Source organism: Talpa occidentalis, unplaced genomic scaffold (assembly GCF_014898055.3).
Source record: "Talpa occidentalis isolate TD23 unplaced genomic scaffold, MPIMG_talOcc4v2.1 talOcc4.16, whole genome shotgun sequence".
Classification (NCBI taxonomy): Eukaryota; Metazoa; Chordata; class Mammalia; order Eulipotyphla; family Talpidae; genus Talpa; species Talpa occidentalis.
The window spans coordinates 45275072-45292610 of record NW_023601653.1 but is presented as its reverse complement, the minus strand read 5'-3'; the positions used below and the strand labels follow the sequence as shown (position 1 = coordinate 45292610).

At 42.9% G+C, this 17539-nt stretch overlaps 1 protein-coding gene across 3 annotated transcripts in view; it reads right to left on the bottom strand.

The window, feature by feature from the left end:
• The window catches only part of LOC119247583 (YY1-associated factor 2), an 87108-nt gene extending 73302 nt beyond the window's left edge, over positions 1 to 13806 (bottom strand). For all 3 annotated transcript variants that reach the window (XR_008552215.1, XM_037514137.2, XM_037514136.2), the window contains exons 1-2: positions 13684 to 13806; positions 13225 to 13350 (exon numbers count right to left, since the gene is read on the bottom strand). Coding sequence is in view for 2 of the 3 variants with exons in the window: in XM_037514137.2 (XP_037370034.1) it covers positions 13225 to 13350; positions 13684 to 13709 (152 nt within the window). In the remaining variant the exon portion in view is untranslated. The remainder of the gene's footprint in view (positions 1 to 13224; positions 13351 to 13683) is intronic.
• Between the last annotated feature and the right edge of the window lie 3733 nt (positions 13807 to 17539).

Here is a 17539-nt window from a genome sequence, read left to right as displayed (position 1 = left end):
GACAGCACAGAAGGTGTCCACGGCGGCCTGGTCAACAAGAACCATGTGAAATGGCCTCGCCCCCATGACACGCCTAGAACTGACCTCAATTGTACTTCCCCCCACTGCATCTGCACCTCTCTATCACCCATACACAAACATATGCCATCTTTACTTGGGGGCTATTACCCCACACTCCTTATTGCCAGCAAAGGCACATGGGTTGGGGGCTGGGGCCATGAGGACAGATGCCTCCCCCTTCGCAACTCCTTCTTGTGTGGCTGGAAACAGTTTTCTGTTTGGGTTTTTTTCCTGAATGAAAAAAGACTGTACCACCAACAACAAAAACAAAGTCTCCTTTCTCTCATTCTTCCAAGGAGAGCTACCTCAGGTTCTACTTTTTTTTTTAAAGATTTCTTTATTTATGCATCCAAGAATTGCAGTGTAGACCAAAGATGGGGGGAGGGCGGGTGGTGAGAGGGGACCAGAACAGGCAATCAATTGAAATCCACTGCTGAGGGGAGCAGCGGGCAAGACAGGAGAGGTCTGCTTTGCCCTATGTGGGTCAGCTCCCTGGCGGGGGATCGAACTCCTTGCTGCCAATAGCTTGATAGTGCTCTGTCTTTAACCCCCGCACCACCAGGGAGGCCCAGGTTCTACTTTTAAATGCTCATATTCACACATAAAAAAGAAAGGAAACACAACATTTTAGAAGTAGGGGCCCTCTGGCTGGACAGCCATCATGAGGGTGGGGAGATTTTCTGCTTTCTCCTTCACATAGTATTTCTTTGACGTCTTCAAGGAACATGCAATACTTTATCTTCAGAAAGAGTCATTTTTTTTTTTTTTTTAGGCCATTCCCACAGGTGTGAGATGACATCCCCACTGCGGTTTTTTTTTTTTTTTTTTTAATAGCTTCTTGGCATTTTTTTTTCACATTTTATTTAAATTTTATTTTTTATATTCCCCGTACAATTACAACCCCCTTATTTTGACCCCAAGCCCTCCTTTCCCTGCCCCCCTCCCCCCATAGAGTGTCTCTGGTGGCACAGCAGTTGAGCGCTGGGCTGCAAGGCTGCCCGCAGCCTCTGCAGTGCCGGTTCATTCCCTGGCCACCGGCAAGGGTCCCACAAAAAAAAAAAAAAAACTATCTTAATGGGAATGGTAACACTACCTGCTATGTCCCGGTAATTCATATTCACACTTGAAATAATTACCTTATTCAGATTTATGTAAAAAAGAAAAGATTTTCTAGTAAAAGAAGATGTGGAGAAAATGGTGAAGGAAGTCGTGAAATGAAGAAAATGAAAGAATCAGAACATTTTTAAAGATAGGCTAGAGGCCTCCCCGGTGGCACAGCAGGTTGAGCGCAGCACTGTGAAACTGTCTACAGCCTCTGCAGAGCGGGTTTGATTCCTGGCTGGCCAGGGAGATTCCCACATGGAGTGGGAGACCTCTCCTGTCGTGCCTGCTCTTCCCCTCAGCAGTGCTTTCATTCTGTCTGCCTGATCTGCTTCCCAATCTGTCTCTGGTGAATCCTCTCACCCTCCCATGCCTCTGGCCTGTATCCCAGCTATTGTATAAATAAAAAATACAAAGTATTTTTAAAAAGTAAAAAGAAAAAAAAAGCATTTAAAGATAGTAGAAATGAATACTAGGAAGCAGACTTTGGGTCTCCTCCCTAAATAGCAAAAAGGGGGGAAAAGATGAAAGAAGGGCAAAACAACTCTGCCCACTCTACAAATTCACCTCCATCTCTATTTATGAGCAACTACTTCTCTGGCATCAAATAGTATCTGTCTGCTGATATTATAGGTTGACTGTATCTTGTACATCCTATTACATATGAGAGATGCATCTACATGTACCATCTATACACCCACATATATGACTGTGCCAAAAGCACCTTAGCCAGACTACAAAACATGAAAAGTTGAAGTGGTTCAACTCACATGTCCAAAATATATATATAAAACATAAAATGAGCTATTATACTAATAATTATTAGCATCTATTTCACAAATTAAAGGAGGAAAATAATATTTACTGGAATTTTTCTCCTAAACAAACTGATGTCAAACAAGTCAGGATATGGGGCCTCCCTGGTGGTGCAGGCGGTTGAGCACCACACTGTGAAGCTGTCCACAGCCTCTACAGTGTGGGTTCGATCCCGGCCGGCTGGCAAGCATCCCACATGGCAAAGCAGACGTCTCCTGGCTTGCCCACTGCTCCCCTCAGCACTGTATTTTGTCAGTCTGCCTGTTCTGTTCCCCGCTCTGTCTCTGGTGAATCCTCTCACCCTCCCGCATATCTGGCCTGTACCCTGGTTCTTGTATAAATAAATAAATCTTAAAAAAAAAAAAAAAAGAAGTCAGGATATATGGCACAACAAATGTTACTATAAAACTTCAAAGTGAAAGATACAACCCAAATGCCTAAAAATTAATGACTGGATCAAGAAGGTGTGGTCTATATACATAATGGAATACTACTCAGCGATCAAAAAGATAAACTTGTGCCATTCACAGCAATGTGGATGGAGCTGGAAGGGATGATGCCAGTGAAATAAGCCAGAAGGAAAAAGAAAAATATTCGATAGTTTCACTTATAGGAGGAATATAAGGGAACCAAAAAAGGGATAGGGGGGAAAAATAACAGTAATCATAAAAAATCAAAATTAGTGGGCAACTATAAATCAGAGACATTCTGCAAGGGAGGGAGAGGCAGAGGGATCAAACCAGGGGAAGTAAGAGCACAAGGGACTATGGTGATGGTGCACAGGTGACTTAGTGGTGGGACTCTTACAAGAATGACACCTGAGAGGAAAAAGCAAACACTGCACAGAAATGAACAATGATGTAAAATATATTTAAATTAAAAAAAGAAATATAAACAAATGTTATATTAATGAGAAAAAACATCAAATTGAAATTTAACATTTGTACTTCAAACAAGTTAATTAACAAAGGGAAATAATTGATAGACATTTTATTCTTCCTCCACTATGCTGCTAACCCAGCATGTAATAAAAGTTCTTCTATTACTTATAAGTACTAAATTTAATGTCAGAAGTTATTAAAATATACAGAACTAGATCTAGGCATAATGAAAACTGCAAGAAGACATTCTTAAAAGAAAAACAAACAAGAAAACTGAAGAGGCTGCTAGCTAGCAAACTGAAATGCGACCACAGCAAGGTAATTAACTAGAAATCCAGAAATCTGAACCTGACACTAACCAGCTACTGACCTTGAACAAAACACAACCTTTTCAGGACTGTTTTCTTATACATCAAGAGAATATTTGGTTAGAGCCATGAGTTCCCAAAAATAAAAAATAAAAAAGGAGAAAACTCATCCAGCAGACCACTACATATTAGTTAGTAATTCTCTATGATAATATCACAACCTGAAACCACCACACTTGGCAAGAAAATCCCAAATAAGGATTTGCAAACAATAGTGGCCTCTACCCATTTTAGACATTTAAAAAACAACATCACACTGCTCTGATTACTCCATACGATCTTCCCTCTGAGATTATCTTTATCTTTCTGTCATTAATGTTTCAAGTAATTTTAAAAACTAGTCTCAGAAAATGACTAAAAACTCTGGAAGCTCTTAAGAGATTCCTTCCAGCTCTAAAATTCTTAGTAAGTCTGTGTTTTTCATAATAAGCAATATTATGAAATGGAGTAACACAGAATGGAGTGAATACTGAATATTTTTAAATAATGATTATCAATCACAGATCACATATATTTAGAGTTTTTAGCAACCCTGAAAGCCAATAAACAAAACCAGTAGGTATTCAATAAACACTGGTTAAGAATTTACTATCGAAGTCACAATGACAAAAATTTGAATACTTTTTTTTAAAAAAAAAAAAATTATGTTTATGTATCCAAGAACTGGAGTGTAGGCCGGAGGTGCAAGGGGTGAGGGGCTTCACCAGAGAGAGAGAGGGGAGCAGAACAGGCAGATCTACTGAAATACACTGCTAAGGGGAGCAAAGAGTGAGAAAGGAGAGGTCTGCTGTGCCATGTGGGTCAGCTCCCTGGTTGGGGATCGAACTCAGGCTGTAGTGGTGATAGTGCTGAGCCTTAACCCCCTAGACCACCAGAGAAGCCCTCAATGATTTTTTTCTTAAGATTTATTTATTTATTTATACAAGCACTGGGAACAGTCAGAAGCGCAGGAGGGTGAGAGAATTCACCAGAGACAGAGCAGGGAACAGAACAGGCAGACTGAAGAAATACACTGCTGAGGGGAGTAGCGGGAGCAGCAGGAGAGGTCTGCACGCCATGTAGGACCCTCGCCGGTGGCCAGGGATTGAACCAAACCAGCGCAGCAGAGGCTGTGGGCAGCTTCACAGCTCAGCGCTCAACCGCTGTGCTACCAGGGGAGGCCCTGTTTTTTAAAGAAAAGGAAAGAAAACTGAGTAGTATACAAAAGATCACTCCCAATATCACCAACAAGATAACTGAAGAAACATTAAATTCAATAATGTAGTTCTATTATAAAATTATTTTATTCTCAAGAGAGATGGTGTCTGGAATGATGAAGTACCAAGCATGCTCTGGAGAAAACAGTCACAAAAATAATTGATATCATACTTAATTTGAGCATAGGACTTCTCCAAAAACTAGGACTTCATTGAAAAATTAATTTTGAATTGCTTCCTCTGTTGACTCATTAGCAAACAAGCTGGAATTCAAACTCTTAGTGGGCCAGGACTAGGTTTCCTCCACAATTCTGTAGTCCTAACATAATTCTGAGCACCTATGTACCAGTAAGAATATGCAGAACTCCAGAATTTTGTTTCACCATTTACTCATGATTGACATGACCTGTATCAGAATTCTAACTTTTTCAAAGTTTACAAAAAACTTCTATCCCTTCTTCAACAAACCTTTCTCAAGCATCTATTATTTCACAAGCACTTTGAAAAGCAGCTTCAGAAAAAGATAATAAAAACTCATTTTCCTCCAGAAATGCTTAGCTTAACAAGAGCGTTAACACATCCATGTAACAGAAATAGAAATGCTAAATCAGGGGCCCCCCTGGTGGCGCAAAGGGTTAAGTCTCAGCACTATGAGGCTGTTAGCAGCCACTGCAGCATGGATTCAACCCCCAGCCAGGGAGCTACTCAAATGGTGGGACAGATCTCTCCTGACTAGCCCGCTGCTCCCCTCAGCAGTGTATTTCGGTACATCTGCCTATTCTGCTCCCTGCTCTGTCCCTGGTGAATCCTCTCACCTCTCCATACTTCTGGTCTACACCCCAGCTCTTGTATGCATAAATAAATCTTAAAAAAAAAAAAAAAAAAGAAATGCTAAATCATATAACAAAGGTAAGCACCATAAGTTGATTGTGGGACACTATTCAGAAAGAGAACAGAACTACTCCCATAGCTTCAATCAAAACATCTCTCCTCTCTGGATAACTGGTCATTTGAGAGAAGATTAAGCTTCTTGACAAAGACAGAAAGGGCACCTGGGTTTATGAGGAAATGCTGGCGAGACATGGGCTCACAATCAGAGGTATGAACAAAAGATACACACAGTTTGCAATAACACAGATGGAACTGAAGTGGGTGATGCTGGATGAAATAAGTCAGAAAGAGAAAGACCAATACCAGATGATTTCACTCATGTGGAATACAGAGAAGCAAAACAAAGGAACTGACAAAACTAAACCAAAACAAATCCTAGACATATGACTGCAGAATGAGGCAAGGGGGGTGAGGGAAAGTGGGGACAGGAACCCAGGCAGAAGGGGACCAATGGTAAAGGGCTGTGGGTGCTTTGATGGGTGGATGGTGGCATATACCTGTGGATGTGTGAACCTACTCCCCTAAATCACATACAGCGTTGTAAAACCAGTGGTCCCTCAATAAAGAAAACGAGGACCAAGGAAGACTATTTTGGGATAGCCTGAGAAAATGTCACAGGGAAGAGACGTGTGAGCTTGGTTTTAAAAACTGTAACAGGCAAAACATCAGAATTCTAGAAAAATATTAGCAACTGCTCCTGTTGATTTGACTCTAGACAAGAGTAAAGAAGCACAAAATATCCCATTATTATTATTTTTTGTGTGTGGGATCCTCGCTGGCAGCCGGGGAACGAACCGGGGCTGCAGAAACTGCCCAGCGCTCAACAGTTGTGCCACCAGGGGAGGCCCTCCCATTATTTTCTTAATGTCTGCCTAACTGCTATATATAAGCATATGGTAATTTATGTAACTGATTTATCTTTAAAAGTAACAAGTTCACAGATAAAATACTATCTTTATCATAAGGTAAAAATTACTTTAATTTTAATTGTAATTAGGCTTAATTAGTTCTGATTTAACTTTAAACTCAATACAGTTAAATGCAAAATCTGAATTCTAAACAATTTCTTAATCATCAAACAATCTCGAATACCATAAATCTATGTTTAACATATTTTAGTTTTTGATAGGTCTTCAATGTCAACTATCTTAACTATAAAAATTATTCAACAGAAAACTTACAAATTAAGAGGAATAAAATGTATTTCATAATGTGCTATATTCCTTCATGACTTCAATAGTTTACTCAAAAAAAGATCTCCCATATTTAGATGTACTACATAGACCACATGAAATAACAAGACCTAATGGCTATAAATGAGATAATTAAAAAAAATAGACATATAGCTTCCCAAAGTCATGCCATAAAATGCAAAGGTATATAATATCATTGTTGAAATAACAGTAACACAAATTATGGACAAAATTGTCTGGAAAATTATTGGAAAAGCAATACTTGGTGTCAAACAGTAATCATTAAATTTAAAGGGCCAGTAATTGAAAAAGTTTATTAAATTCCTACAATCTTCCAGGACCTTTGCTCACAGGGACCGTCTCAACTTGCTCAAAGTAAGCTGAGACGGCCTCTGTGCAGTAGGGGAGTTAAACATCCAGACAATTACAGGACAATATGGCAATTCTCTAGGAGGAATAATGACATAGACATGGATAGATTGAATCAGTAAGTTTGCTGGCTGCGGGTGAGGGTAGGAATCCCACAGAACTCTTTCAGAGGACTCCTTTTAGGAAGTTCCATGAGAAGACGCAACGCTCCTGCCTGCCTGTGACTATGCAGGTGTTTCTTTTTCCAAACCTTTCAAAGGGTGCAACAGGAACAGCAGCTCTCCTGCCCACCTGTGACTGTACAGGTGCCTCTCTTTTCTCCTTTTCCTAATAAACCTGTAGTTTTAAAATGTGAAAAAAAAAAAAAGAACTATCTGATAAAAAATACTTTAGCGCTGATAAAAATACTTTAGTGCTGATACAGCATAGGACAGATTGGGACTCAAGGCAGGAAATAAAGCTAGAAAAGTAATGAATTATAATAACCTTGAATACCATGCTCAGGAGTTCAATCTTGATTCAGTAGTCATGAGAGGTCTAGATTTTTTTTTTTTTTAATACAGGAACCAACATAATCAGGCAGATTTCAACAGAGAAGACATTAGCAGCATTCTGGTGAACAGATCAATTTGTCCAATATTCCAAGAGAGAAATAATGCTGGCTTCTATACTAAGGGACATAAATTGGAAAAGGGGCCAATTTGAGAGACAATCTTGAGGACAACTGCACATGAGAGGCAATAAAGGGACTCACAGTTGAAACAATAGGTGGTTCCTAGCTTAGGTTCCAGAAAGGCCTATGTCACATACAGTAAGAAACACAGACAAGAAGCCAGGTTCAGATAGGCAGAAACTGATTTCAGAGGCAAGATCCTCGTTTCATAAGGAAAACTGGGTAAAGCAGTGCTACCAGATCAAGGAAGGAGAATGTCTATTAAGAAAGTTTAAAGGTCAACATCAAATACACTGGCGGTGACATGGAAAGACGACGAGAAGTCACCACTGCATGCCATAACTAGATCACTAGATTATCAGAAAGACAACACTCAAAGGACAAAGGAAGGAAAACGAATGCCTGATGAAGTCAGTCTGTTGTATATTGAAGGCAAAGCTAAGAGGGAAACTCTCAAAAGTCAAGAGCATTTGTTTCAGTGGGTCTTACTTATCGGACTACTATATTAGAAATAAATATAAATTAAAAACTGAGGGAAAAAATTAAATATATATATTAGTTGTGTATTTTTATAAAACTACTATCTGGCTTAACAGTAGGCAGGACTGTCATATCTGCTTTCTCAATTTGTTGCAATATGGTGTTTTGGTTTGAGAATATAAAGAAAATCTGCATTCCTCCAGATTTGTACATGAAAAAGGGAGGAGTATTTCAATAGCCTCTTCAAATAACTGCAGATACTCCTCTGATACTACATAAAAACACACAAGTAACTGTTGTTCAAAGTTCAGCTGCATGTGCAATGTGAAAACACAACTAAGTTTTCACACACTTATTTTTACTTAGAATGTATCATCCACATGTGGTTTTGTAACATCATCCAGGTATTAGTTCAATGAGTTATTCAGGTCTTGCAAATATTGACCAATTTCATGATACAGTATCAGATACTACATTGGTTGACATCACCGCCTCCTTTATGACTGTCAAAGCACTGGGAACCTCTTAAGCACACTATAGTGGTTACATGTTTTCAAAAATTCTAATTTTCCCATGAAAGCCAAAGTTTATGATTGGCAACAAACACACTCCATTGTTTTCCTTGATGTGACAGACTCAGTGAGTTAAGTATCTGCGAACTATCCAAGTCTAAGTAACCACGGTTTGCCAGACATTCTTTCAAGTAAAAAATGATGTTCTATGAAAAAAGGAGCTAGTTTTGTTTGCAGTTCAAACTACGGAAGGGCTTCCCTCAAATCAACCACAGGGCCTTGCCACACAGCAGAGTGCTTTACTTGTCCTTCCCAATCAGTCCATCAGACAAAATACTGGAAAAGATTTCATAAAATTGGCAACTTTCACTGCTTCACCATGGATAGCCTTAAGTGAAACTGGAGTTATTTTTACTGCATGCCCACAGTGATGAAGATGGCCAATATTTCGGCGCCACTTTGATTCATACTAAGGAGTCACAGCCTTTTTACCCACCATGGCCTCTGTACCACTATTGCAAACGCGAATACAGTGAAAAAGGTGAATAGCATCTTAGTATGATTTATGAAAATAGTCTGGACCTCACAGACTCCCCAAAAGGGTCTCCTGGCCTCCCAGGGTTGACAGGACACTTTGAAAATTACTACCCTGGACTATCCAGACACTAATCACTTTCCAAATTTTTCTGTAAGCAATAAAACCTACATGCTCCTCTAACCCAAAATAACAGAGAGGAAAACCAATCAACCAAGCAACCTCTTAGAATCAGGAGTCTCTGAGCAACAACTGTGCAGTAGCTGGAAAGGCTCCAGTGACAGGGGAGAGAGGCTCAGGAGCATTGCATTTCTGAAAAACGGACTGACTGAGACGGTCCTCCATTTTTTCTCCCATTCCCACACCAACAGTCAAGGAGAACCCACCAAATCCCAAATTAGAAGCTAGAAAGCAGGTATGACAAGACAACAATGATATTGGGAGGTTTTCACCAGATAAGGTTGCTTCAAAATGTGAACTTAATACCACTGACTCCCATTTTATAGAAACTGAAATAATTCATTCTTTTTACATTTAACCACAATACTGTGTTCAGTTATAAACACTTTTAAAAAAAAATGGGAAAGTTCCACCTCTTTGGCTTCCCCTCAAAGGTTTACTAACACTACCTCATGTGTAAAATTTGGTGCAATTCAAAGTTGCAACAGAATCGTAAAATTTTATAAGAGAAACAAACGTCTATTTTGCTTACCATTTTACATTCAGTATTCAGCTCAGCCCTTGTATAAGATAAGACAGTCGATAATCACGTGCTGAACAGAGAATGAATGGTTGCAATGAGACAGGAACCCAGCTTGCTCCTAGCCTAACGCCCAGTGCTCTTTCTACTATGTGCAGCCTTTTCCATTGTTCTGGAAAGTAACATCCCTAAGAAACCTAAGGCACTACTGGAATTTACTCCAAGGAAATCTACCACTACCTGTTACACTTGAGATTATACTTGAAAGTGTGATATAGACTAGGTGGTTTATAAGTTCTCATTTAGATCATGGGTCAAAACCAAAACAAATAACTCATTTGCATTTCTAAATATCTGCCCTGTGAATTAAGTAGCAATTGCTATTACTATATGAATAAGTGTCAATAAGATGCTTGTCTAACCCAGTGATCATCCATGTCTCAGATCACCAGACTATACCAAGTCTTTCATTTTCTCTGATGATTCAGAACAGATTTCTTAAAGTTTCTCAGTTTTATATTTAAGACACTCACTGCCTTTTAAGACAGTGAGATGAAAAGATGAAGACATGATAACTCTGATGATAATTTGTTCCTATGGTTTTATCTTTGTACTTTTTTTCTGTCAGACATTTATCATTATTTCTCCAACAAAAGCACAACATTGTTTCTCCTAGAAAAGCACAATGCAGAAAGCCTCAGGTACCTGTATGATCTGGTGACTTAGAGTCCAGATGAAAAAAGAGATTGACCAAATTTAAAGTAATGAAGGCCAACCAACACAAAATTGAAATTCATAGAAGTGGCAGAAATGTGAAAACTAAGTCAAGTTATGAACTGTTGCTCCTTCGGATCACATTTTAATTTGAAAACGGCTATGGACGTAACCTCATTTCATTCTAGACAGTTATTCTGCAGAAAAAACATGACCTACCCAGCGTGTAGTCAGAGGAAGGGCTCTTCTGTTGTAATACAAAGATTTGAAGTAGCTATTCTTTCAGGGGGAAAAAATTGCCAGTAAAGACTTGAAAGACAGGCTGTGGACTTCATCTTCTCTGGAGGTTTAAAAAAGATTTTTCAAATGTCTAGGATGGCTTAGAACTGGTCTCACATTTGGCGAGTGAGACAGAAGCAGATGGAAGGTGAGTCTGACCTAGGGACTTCTGCCCTATAGAGCAGACCAGTCCTAGCAGAGGGCATCATCTGTGCCTCAGCTACCCTGGTCCCTGCTTTGGTGAAAGCCAACCTCACCCCTGCAATTACAATAACTGCTAATCAATGTGTCAGTTGCAGAGAATTATTTCTTTCAACTCCTGAAACTTCAGCTTAACAGTGTTCTGCAGACTTTTAATCCTGTTTTTCTAACGTTATCAGAGACTCCATTCTAATGTTCTATGCAAACATGAGTCTCACTCTATATTTCAGAAATAGGGGTAGGAAAATAACAGATAACAGAGAAATGAGAGCTTTTATTTCACATAGGGCCAAAATCAAAACAGAAGAGACAGTTCAGAGAGAGGAAGGAAGAGGCTGCGAGGGTCGTGGTGTAGACTTTAAGGAACACAGTGTCCCTTAGACTTCTGGTGAGTTGCCCAGAGCCTCTTCAGTTTCAATCCAAATGACAATGCTTCTCTGAGTCCACCTCAAGTAATGTGTCCACCACTAAAAACTGGATCTATAAGAACTAGATGTACCAATAAAAAAATGCGAGGAGCCCCTATGTGGGCCTCAAGCCTCTGTTAAAGTAGGCTCACTTTTCTGTCCTGGGCCAACTCTCCTGTGCATCAGATTCCTTCTTTTTCCAGGTGCCAGGGGTTCGGCCTGTTCTTCTCTTCTGAGCTGCCATTCTATTTCTCAGGGTTCCTCTAACCTCAAGACTGGCTGTGGAGTAGGACACTAGTATCCCCCCTTCCTTGCTGTCTTGCAAATAAACATACAGGCTCTTCCAGTTCAAGTATTTTTCTAGTGGCTACAAGAAAATAGAAAGGGAAGGACAAAAAAAGCAACAACATCGTACTAGAGATTACGATTATAATAATTGTCTGCACTTTAAAGTTCCTGCCTCCAGAAACTGAATTTTCTGAAAATTGCTATTTGAGCATTCAAAACAGTACAGAGCACTAACACATATATAACCTAAACAAAATCCACGTCTACAATACAGACATAAAGACATAAAGATACACTACTTTTCAAAATACTTAAACCACTGGTCCAAAAATAGTTACCACATTCATTTTAACAAACAGGTACTTTTTTTTAGAATGTGCTGTGACATTCCCTCAAATTTTAGGGGATGTTTGAAAATCTGCTTTTTAAAGGATGTCCTGGAAAATGTTTAATGTATTTTACCCAATATATATGGGAATTACTATATTAAAAGCATATTACGACTTACAAAAAGACAAGTATGTAAACTAGCTTCACTGAGCAATTTTAAATTTTTAAGTTACTGCCAACTATTTCTGGCTCCACATTTCAAATTTTAAGAAAATACTATAAATGGTGTTTAAAAAATCCAGTTGTTTCATTTTTAGAAAGCGAACTTCTACTGAATATTTAAATCTTATGCCTACGTTGGGTGGGCTTTCTGTAAAAAAAAAATTATAATCATGAAAATTTAATTTCTAACAGACGCTGTATTGGCAAAATAAATTATCCAGGTATGAGGCTATCGATAACCAAATTGCAATGAGTTAATCCTAAGGTTACCTTCCCAGAAAGGCAAAAGATTTCTAAGAGCTGGCAGAGCAAGAACGTCCCTGACTGAATTTTCTGGATGATTTTCTTCATCCCCTTTAAGTCATCTACGCAAGTGCCTTTTTGAAAGACTGAGTTAGTCTACTGCAAGTTTCCAAGAAAATAAAGCCCGCAGAGAGGCCGAGATCACGTCCACTCATGTGAAGTCCAAGAGACTGCCATTTAATCACACGAAACATCTCCAGATCCTTCAGGATCAAATGTGTCCCGGAGGCTGGGCTCACCTCCAACTACTTATTTACCAAACATCACAGAACGGGAATAAAAAAAAACCCTCCACAGAACCTAGACGTGACCCTTCCCAACGCCGGGACGTCAAAAAGAAGTTTAACCTATTGTGCAGGCGAGCACCACACACTTTCTGAAAGCGAGCGCTGACATGAAAGCTCGCCGGCGGCGCCTCAGAGGACTCCGCATTCCCCCGACTCCTCCACACTCTCACAACAATGCAGCCAGCGCGCTCCCCCGAGGGTGCGCTTGGGGGTGGCGATGCCCCCCGCGACGCCAACTGCGCCGCGGGGGCGAGCGCCGCGGGGACGGACGGACGGACGGACGGACGGACTGACTGACGGACTCCCCTCAGCGCCCTCGCCCGCGGCGCAGCCCGTTCCGCGCGCGCCGGCGCCCGTCTCGCCCGCTCCCGCCGCGGCGCGGGGTCCCCGGGGCGGGCGCCGCGGGCCGGCGACTCACCGGGTGGAGGTGCCCTTCCGCACGTCGCACATCATGCACTTGAAGGCCTCGGCGCTGTTCCGGAAGGTGCAGACGCTACAGTCCCAGTAGCCCTCATCCGAGGACGGCTTCGGCTGCCGCTTCGGCCTGCGGGACACAACCCGGACACGACGCCGCGCGGGGTCACCGGCAGGCCGCGCCCGGCCCCGCGCCCCGCCGCCCGCCCCGCCCCGCGCCCCCGCCCCCCGCCCCGCGGGCCCGGCCGCCGCGCCAGGCCGGGGGGGAGGGGCGCCGGTCTCGGGGCGGCCGCCGCGCGGACCCCGCGCCGCGCGCCGGCCGCCGCCATCGCGGCTCCATTGTGGGCGGCCGCGCCGGCCCCTCGCGCGGCCGCGGCGCCGCCCCCGTCCGCGCCCGGCCGCCCGCAGCCCGGGCGAGGGCCGAGCGGCCGGCCAGGCCGGGCCGGGGCCCGGGCGCCGTTACCTGGTGGGGCTCTTCTTGTCTCCCATGGCTCGGCTGCCGACGCACGCGAGGTCGCCGCCGCGGCCGCTGTTTGTCAATAGCCGGATAATAACCGGGCGGAAGCGGGCGGGGGAGCCGCGGGCGAGGGGGCGGGGAAGGCCGCGCCGCGGAGCTCGGAGCCGCCGGAGCCCACGCAGCCGCCAGCTGTCGGGGAAACTCCTGCCCACGTGACCGGCGGCCGCCAACCAGCGGCCGCGCCGGAGACTTCAAACGCGGCCGGCGCGGCCCAGCACCCGCGGCCAGTCCCGGGCGGGCGCGCGGGCGCGCGGGGGTGGCCGCCGCGCCCCGCCGCTTCCCGGGCCGGGGTTGGCCGCCACCCCCGCCGCGGCGCTCCGAGCCCCTCGGCGCGGGCAGCCCTGTCTCCCCGCGCGGGGCCGGGCCCCAGGTGGGCCGGGCGCCTCAGGTCAGCCCGGCCCGTGGACGCCCGGCCCTCGCCCAGGACACCTGGAGGGAGGCGCGCGCCGGCCCCGAGCGCCATTGCTCGGGGCCTCAGACGCTTGTTTTCTGCACCAAATGCTGTGCAAGGCGAGTTGTCGCCCTTCACGGAGAGGAAATGAAGCCGAGGCTGGAGGGAGGCTAGGTGACTTCCTCTCTGTTACATAATTAGAAAATGACAAACCCAGGAGTCCACCCCTGGCGGATAGCAAGGGCGTTCGTGGCTTCCCGGTTCGCCACAGTAGCTGATTTTTGAAAAGTACTCCTAGATCCATTGTTAAAATAACGGGTTTGTTTGTTCCCTGAATGCTGTCTGATGACTAAGAAAAAACACTTTGCTCCCAGGTCTCTGGCTCAGCTACTGGAGGGCCCTCATCCTGCACTCCCCTCGCAATAGCCATCGACTGTCTCCAGCTCCACTTCCCCGATCTATTCCCCAACAAGATTAGTCATAAAATACAGTTAATATGTTGCCACCACTCTGATCGAGAAGCTGCTGAGGCTCTCAGACTCAGCTTGGCATTCAAGACTTTTCGCACTTTCCCCCTGCCTCTCCAGCTGAAAAGCTCCCGCAAAGAAGGGAGACCAAACTCATTCATTCCTTTCAGAACGTGGCTCCTGCATGAAATAATTTCCATCCTCCCTACTGTTTCTGCCCATTTTTCTGGGTTTACAGCACATCCTAATTCTTCTTATAACCTTACAGTTAATAGGGTACTAATATACCACAAAGGAAATAGTAATTAATCCAAGTCCCCAATTCTCAACCTGCTTTCCCTGACCACCTTGGAAATTGTGCTTAATTTCTGCAATTTTTCATTTGCAAAATGACATGTATACTTACGAGGTCGTGTGATTATTTTTTTTAAAAACGGGCGTTTCTTAACACTGTACCTAGGCACTTAGTGAATTTCTTACACCAACACCTATTTTCAAAGGCTTCAAGTCCTGTGCAAATGACTCCTCAACTAGTCTATCCCTTCATTTGAAAGACAAAGAATTTAGGGCCCAGGTTAAGCGGTTTTTCTTTAATGAGCAGGATTAGCAGTCAAATACCCTATCAGTCTTTCACCAAGACTTGTTTTTTGATTAAACAAATCACCCCAATTTGCAGCAGTTTTAAATTCATTGCTCCACCTGTACTTTTTACAAGCACCACTTTTTGAAATTCAGATTTCCATTCAGAAACCATGAGGGCTATGACTGAGAAAAACAAATGAAAGAGGGAGATCTAAGGCCTTATCTTCAATCCCTCTGTAATGCAATGAGTAAGCTTAGGTAGGTGTAGATAGTTAAAATTATTGTTTCAACTCATGTCCTTTCCAAAGTCTAAGACATCGTGATGTTTTTAAATTCCTCAACTGGATGGATCATAAAAGGTCCACTTGTAAAAGTCAGGGCAATAACTTCGAAATCAAAAGAAACCCAAACTGAGCACTCAATCTCCAGTGCTGTAAATCACCACTAAAAAATAAATTCCACCTGTGAAGTGTAAAGAACAGAAACTTATTTGTTGACTTCATCACTGCCCCTAGAGTAGTCTGACACAGAGTAGGCACTCAAATATTCTGAGATAAATATGTTCACCTGTGACACAATTCTTGCATGACATATGTTTTCATCCTGGTATTATCAGTCTGTCAGGCATAATACATGCACCAGATAGTCACTGCTGAAGTTCACAACCCTTCAAACAGAATTTTATAATTCTGTGTAGTCTGAGGAAGAAACAGAAAGCCAGTTTCTTGCAGTACAAAGATACATGCCTTTGCCCTATACCCACTGCTTTCCACTTATTGGTGTTTCTCCTAGAAAAACCCCTTGCTTTACTAAGAATCCACAGACACAGTAATCCGGGAACTACTCTTATTTCACCACAAAGTCATGCATTTTTTTCTAAACTATTTCCTTCTGGATACACTGGAAGAGTAGTGGCTGAAGAAGAGACCCTTGTTCTGGAGGGACCCAGTCCTTACCCATTCAGCTGTCTGTCAATACACAAGTAAGTTTCAATATGGTTGCAATTCACTAGTCAGTTGTAAAATCACACAGGCACTTTAACGTAGTTGTAACAATTTAACAATCAGTTGTTGAATCCTTCTAATGATTTGCCTTTTTAAAAAGATTTATTTTATTTATTTATGCATAGAAGAACTGGGGTGTAGGGCAGAGGTGCTGGGGGTGAGAGGAATCACCAGAGACAGAGTGTGGGGAGCAGAACAGGCAGATCTACTCAAATACACTGCTGAGGAGAGCAGCGGGCGAGACAGAAGAGGTCTGCTGTGCCATGTGGGTCAGCTCCCTCTCTGGGGATCGAACTCATGCCACAGTGGCTGGCACTATCTTTTTTTTTTTTTTTTTTAAGATTTATTTATTTATATATACAAGCACTGGGTACAGTCAGAAGCACAGGAGGGTAAGAGAATTCACCAGAGCCAGAGCAGGGAACAGAGCAAGCAGACTGATGACATACACTGCTGAGGGGAGCAGCGGGAGCAGCAGGAGAGGTCTGTGCGCCATATGGGACCCTCGCTGGTGGCCAGGGATGGAACTGGTGCTGCAGATGCTGTGGGCAGCTTCGCAGCCCAGCGCTCAACTGCTGTGCCACCAGGGGAGGCGCATGCTGGCAATATCTTGATGGTACTGAGACCTTAACCCCTGCGCCACCAGGAAGACCCTGATTTAAATACCTTTTTTAAATGAAAATAATTTCCCCATCATTGATAGAATAATATTCGTTTCCATTCTAATATGTTTCCTAAATGACAAGAAAGTGTGCATGAAATCCTGTACAGTGAACAGTGATCTGCTGTCAATTAAGGTGGATGAAAAGATTGAAAACACCTGTCTTAGCTGAAGCCCCTGACCATGGGATACAGAGACCCCAGGCTGTTCTGAGTTTATAGTCCTGAGTTAATAGCCACAAGGCAAATGCAGCAAGAACTATGAAAACTATCTTTTAAAGTTTCACGTAGAATTATTAGACAACAGGAGCTAATGCCTGAAATGAGGAGTGCTATCTTGCCAATCAACTGGAATTTGAGAGAAATTGGTGTGAGGGAGAACTGGGTTATAATCTTTCCCCCAGACAAATGAAGTATAACAGCAATAAGCTACAACTGTAAAAATCAATCACATTGCAAAAGGTTGCTTTGTTTCTGTTCAGTCTGTTCCCTTTGTTTTTGCCTAAATGGAGACATTGTTACTTACTTTGATAGTTATAAAAGTCATGTGTTACCAGCTGTATTCATTTCTAGGATGCCAAAGCAAAGTAGCACAACTGGGTGCCATAAGCAACAGGAATTTATTATCTCAAAATTCTGGAGGCTGGGATTCAAGATCAAGGTGTCCACAGAGTTAGATTCTTCTGAGGCTTCTCTCC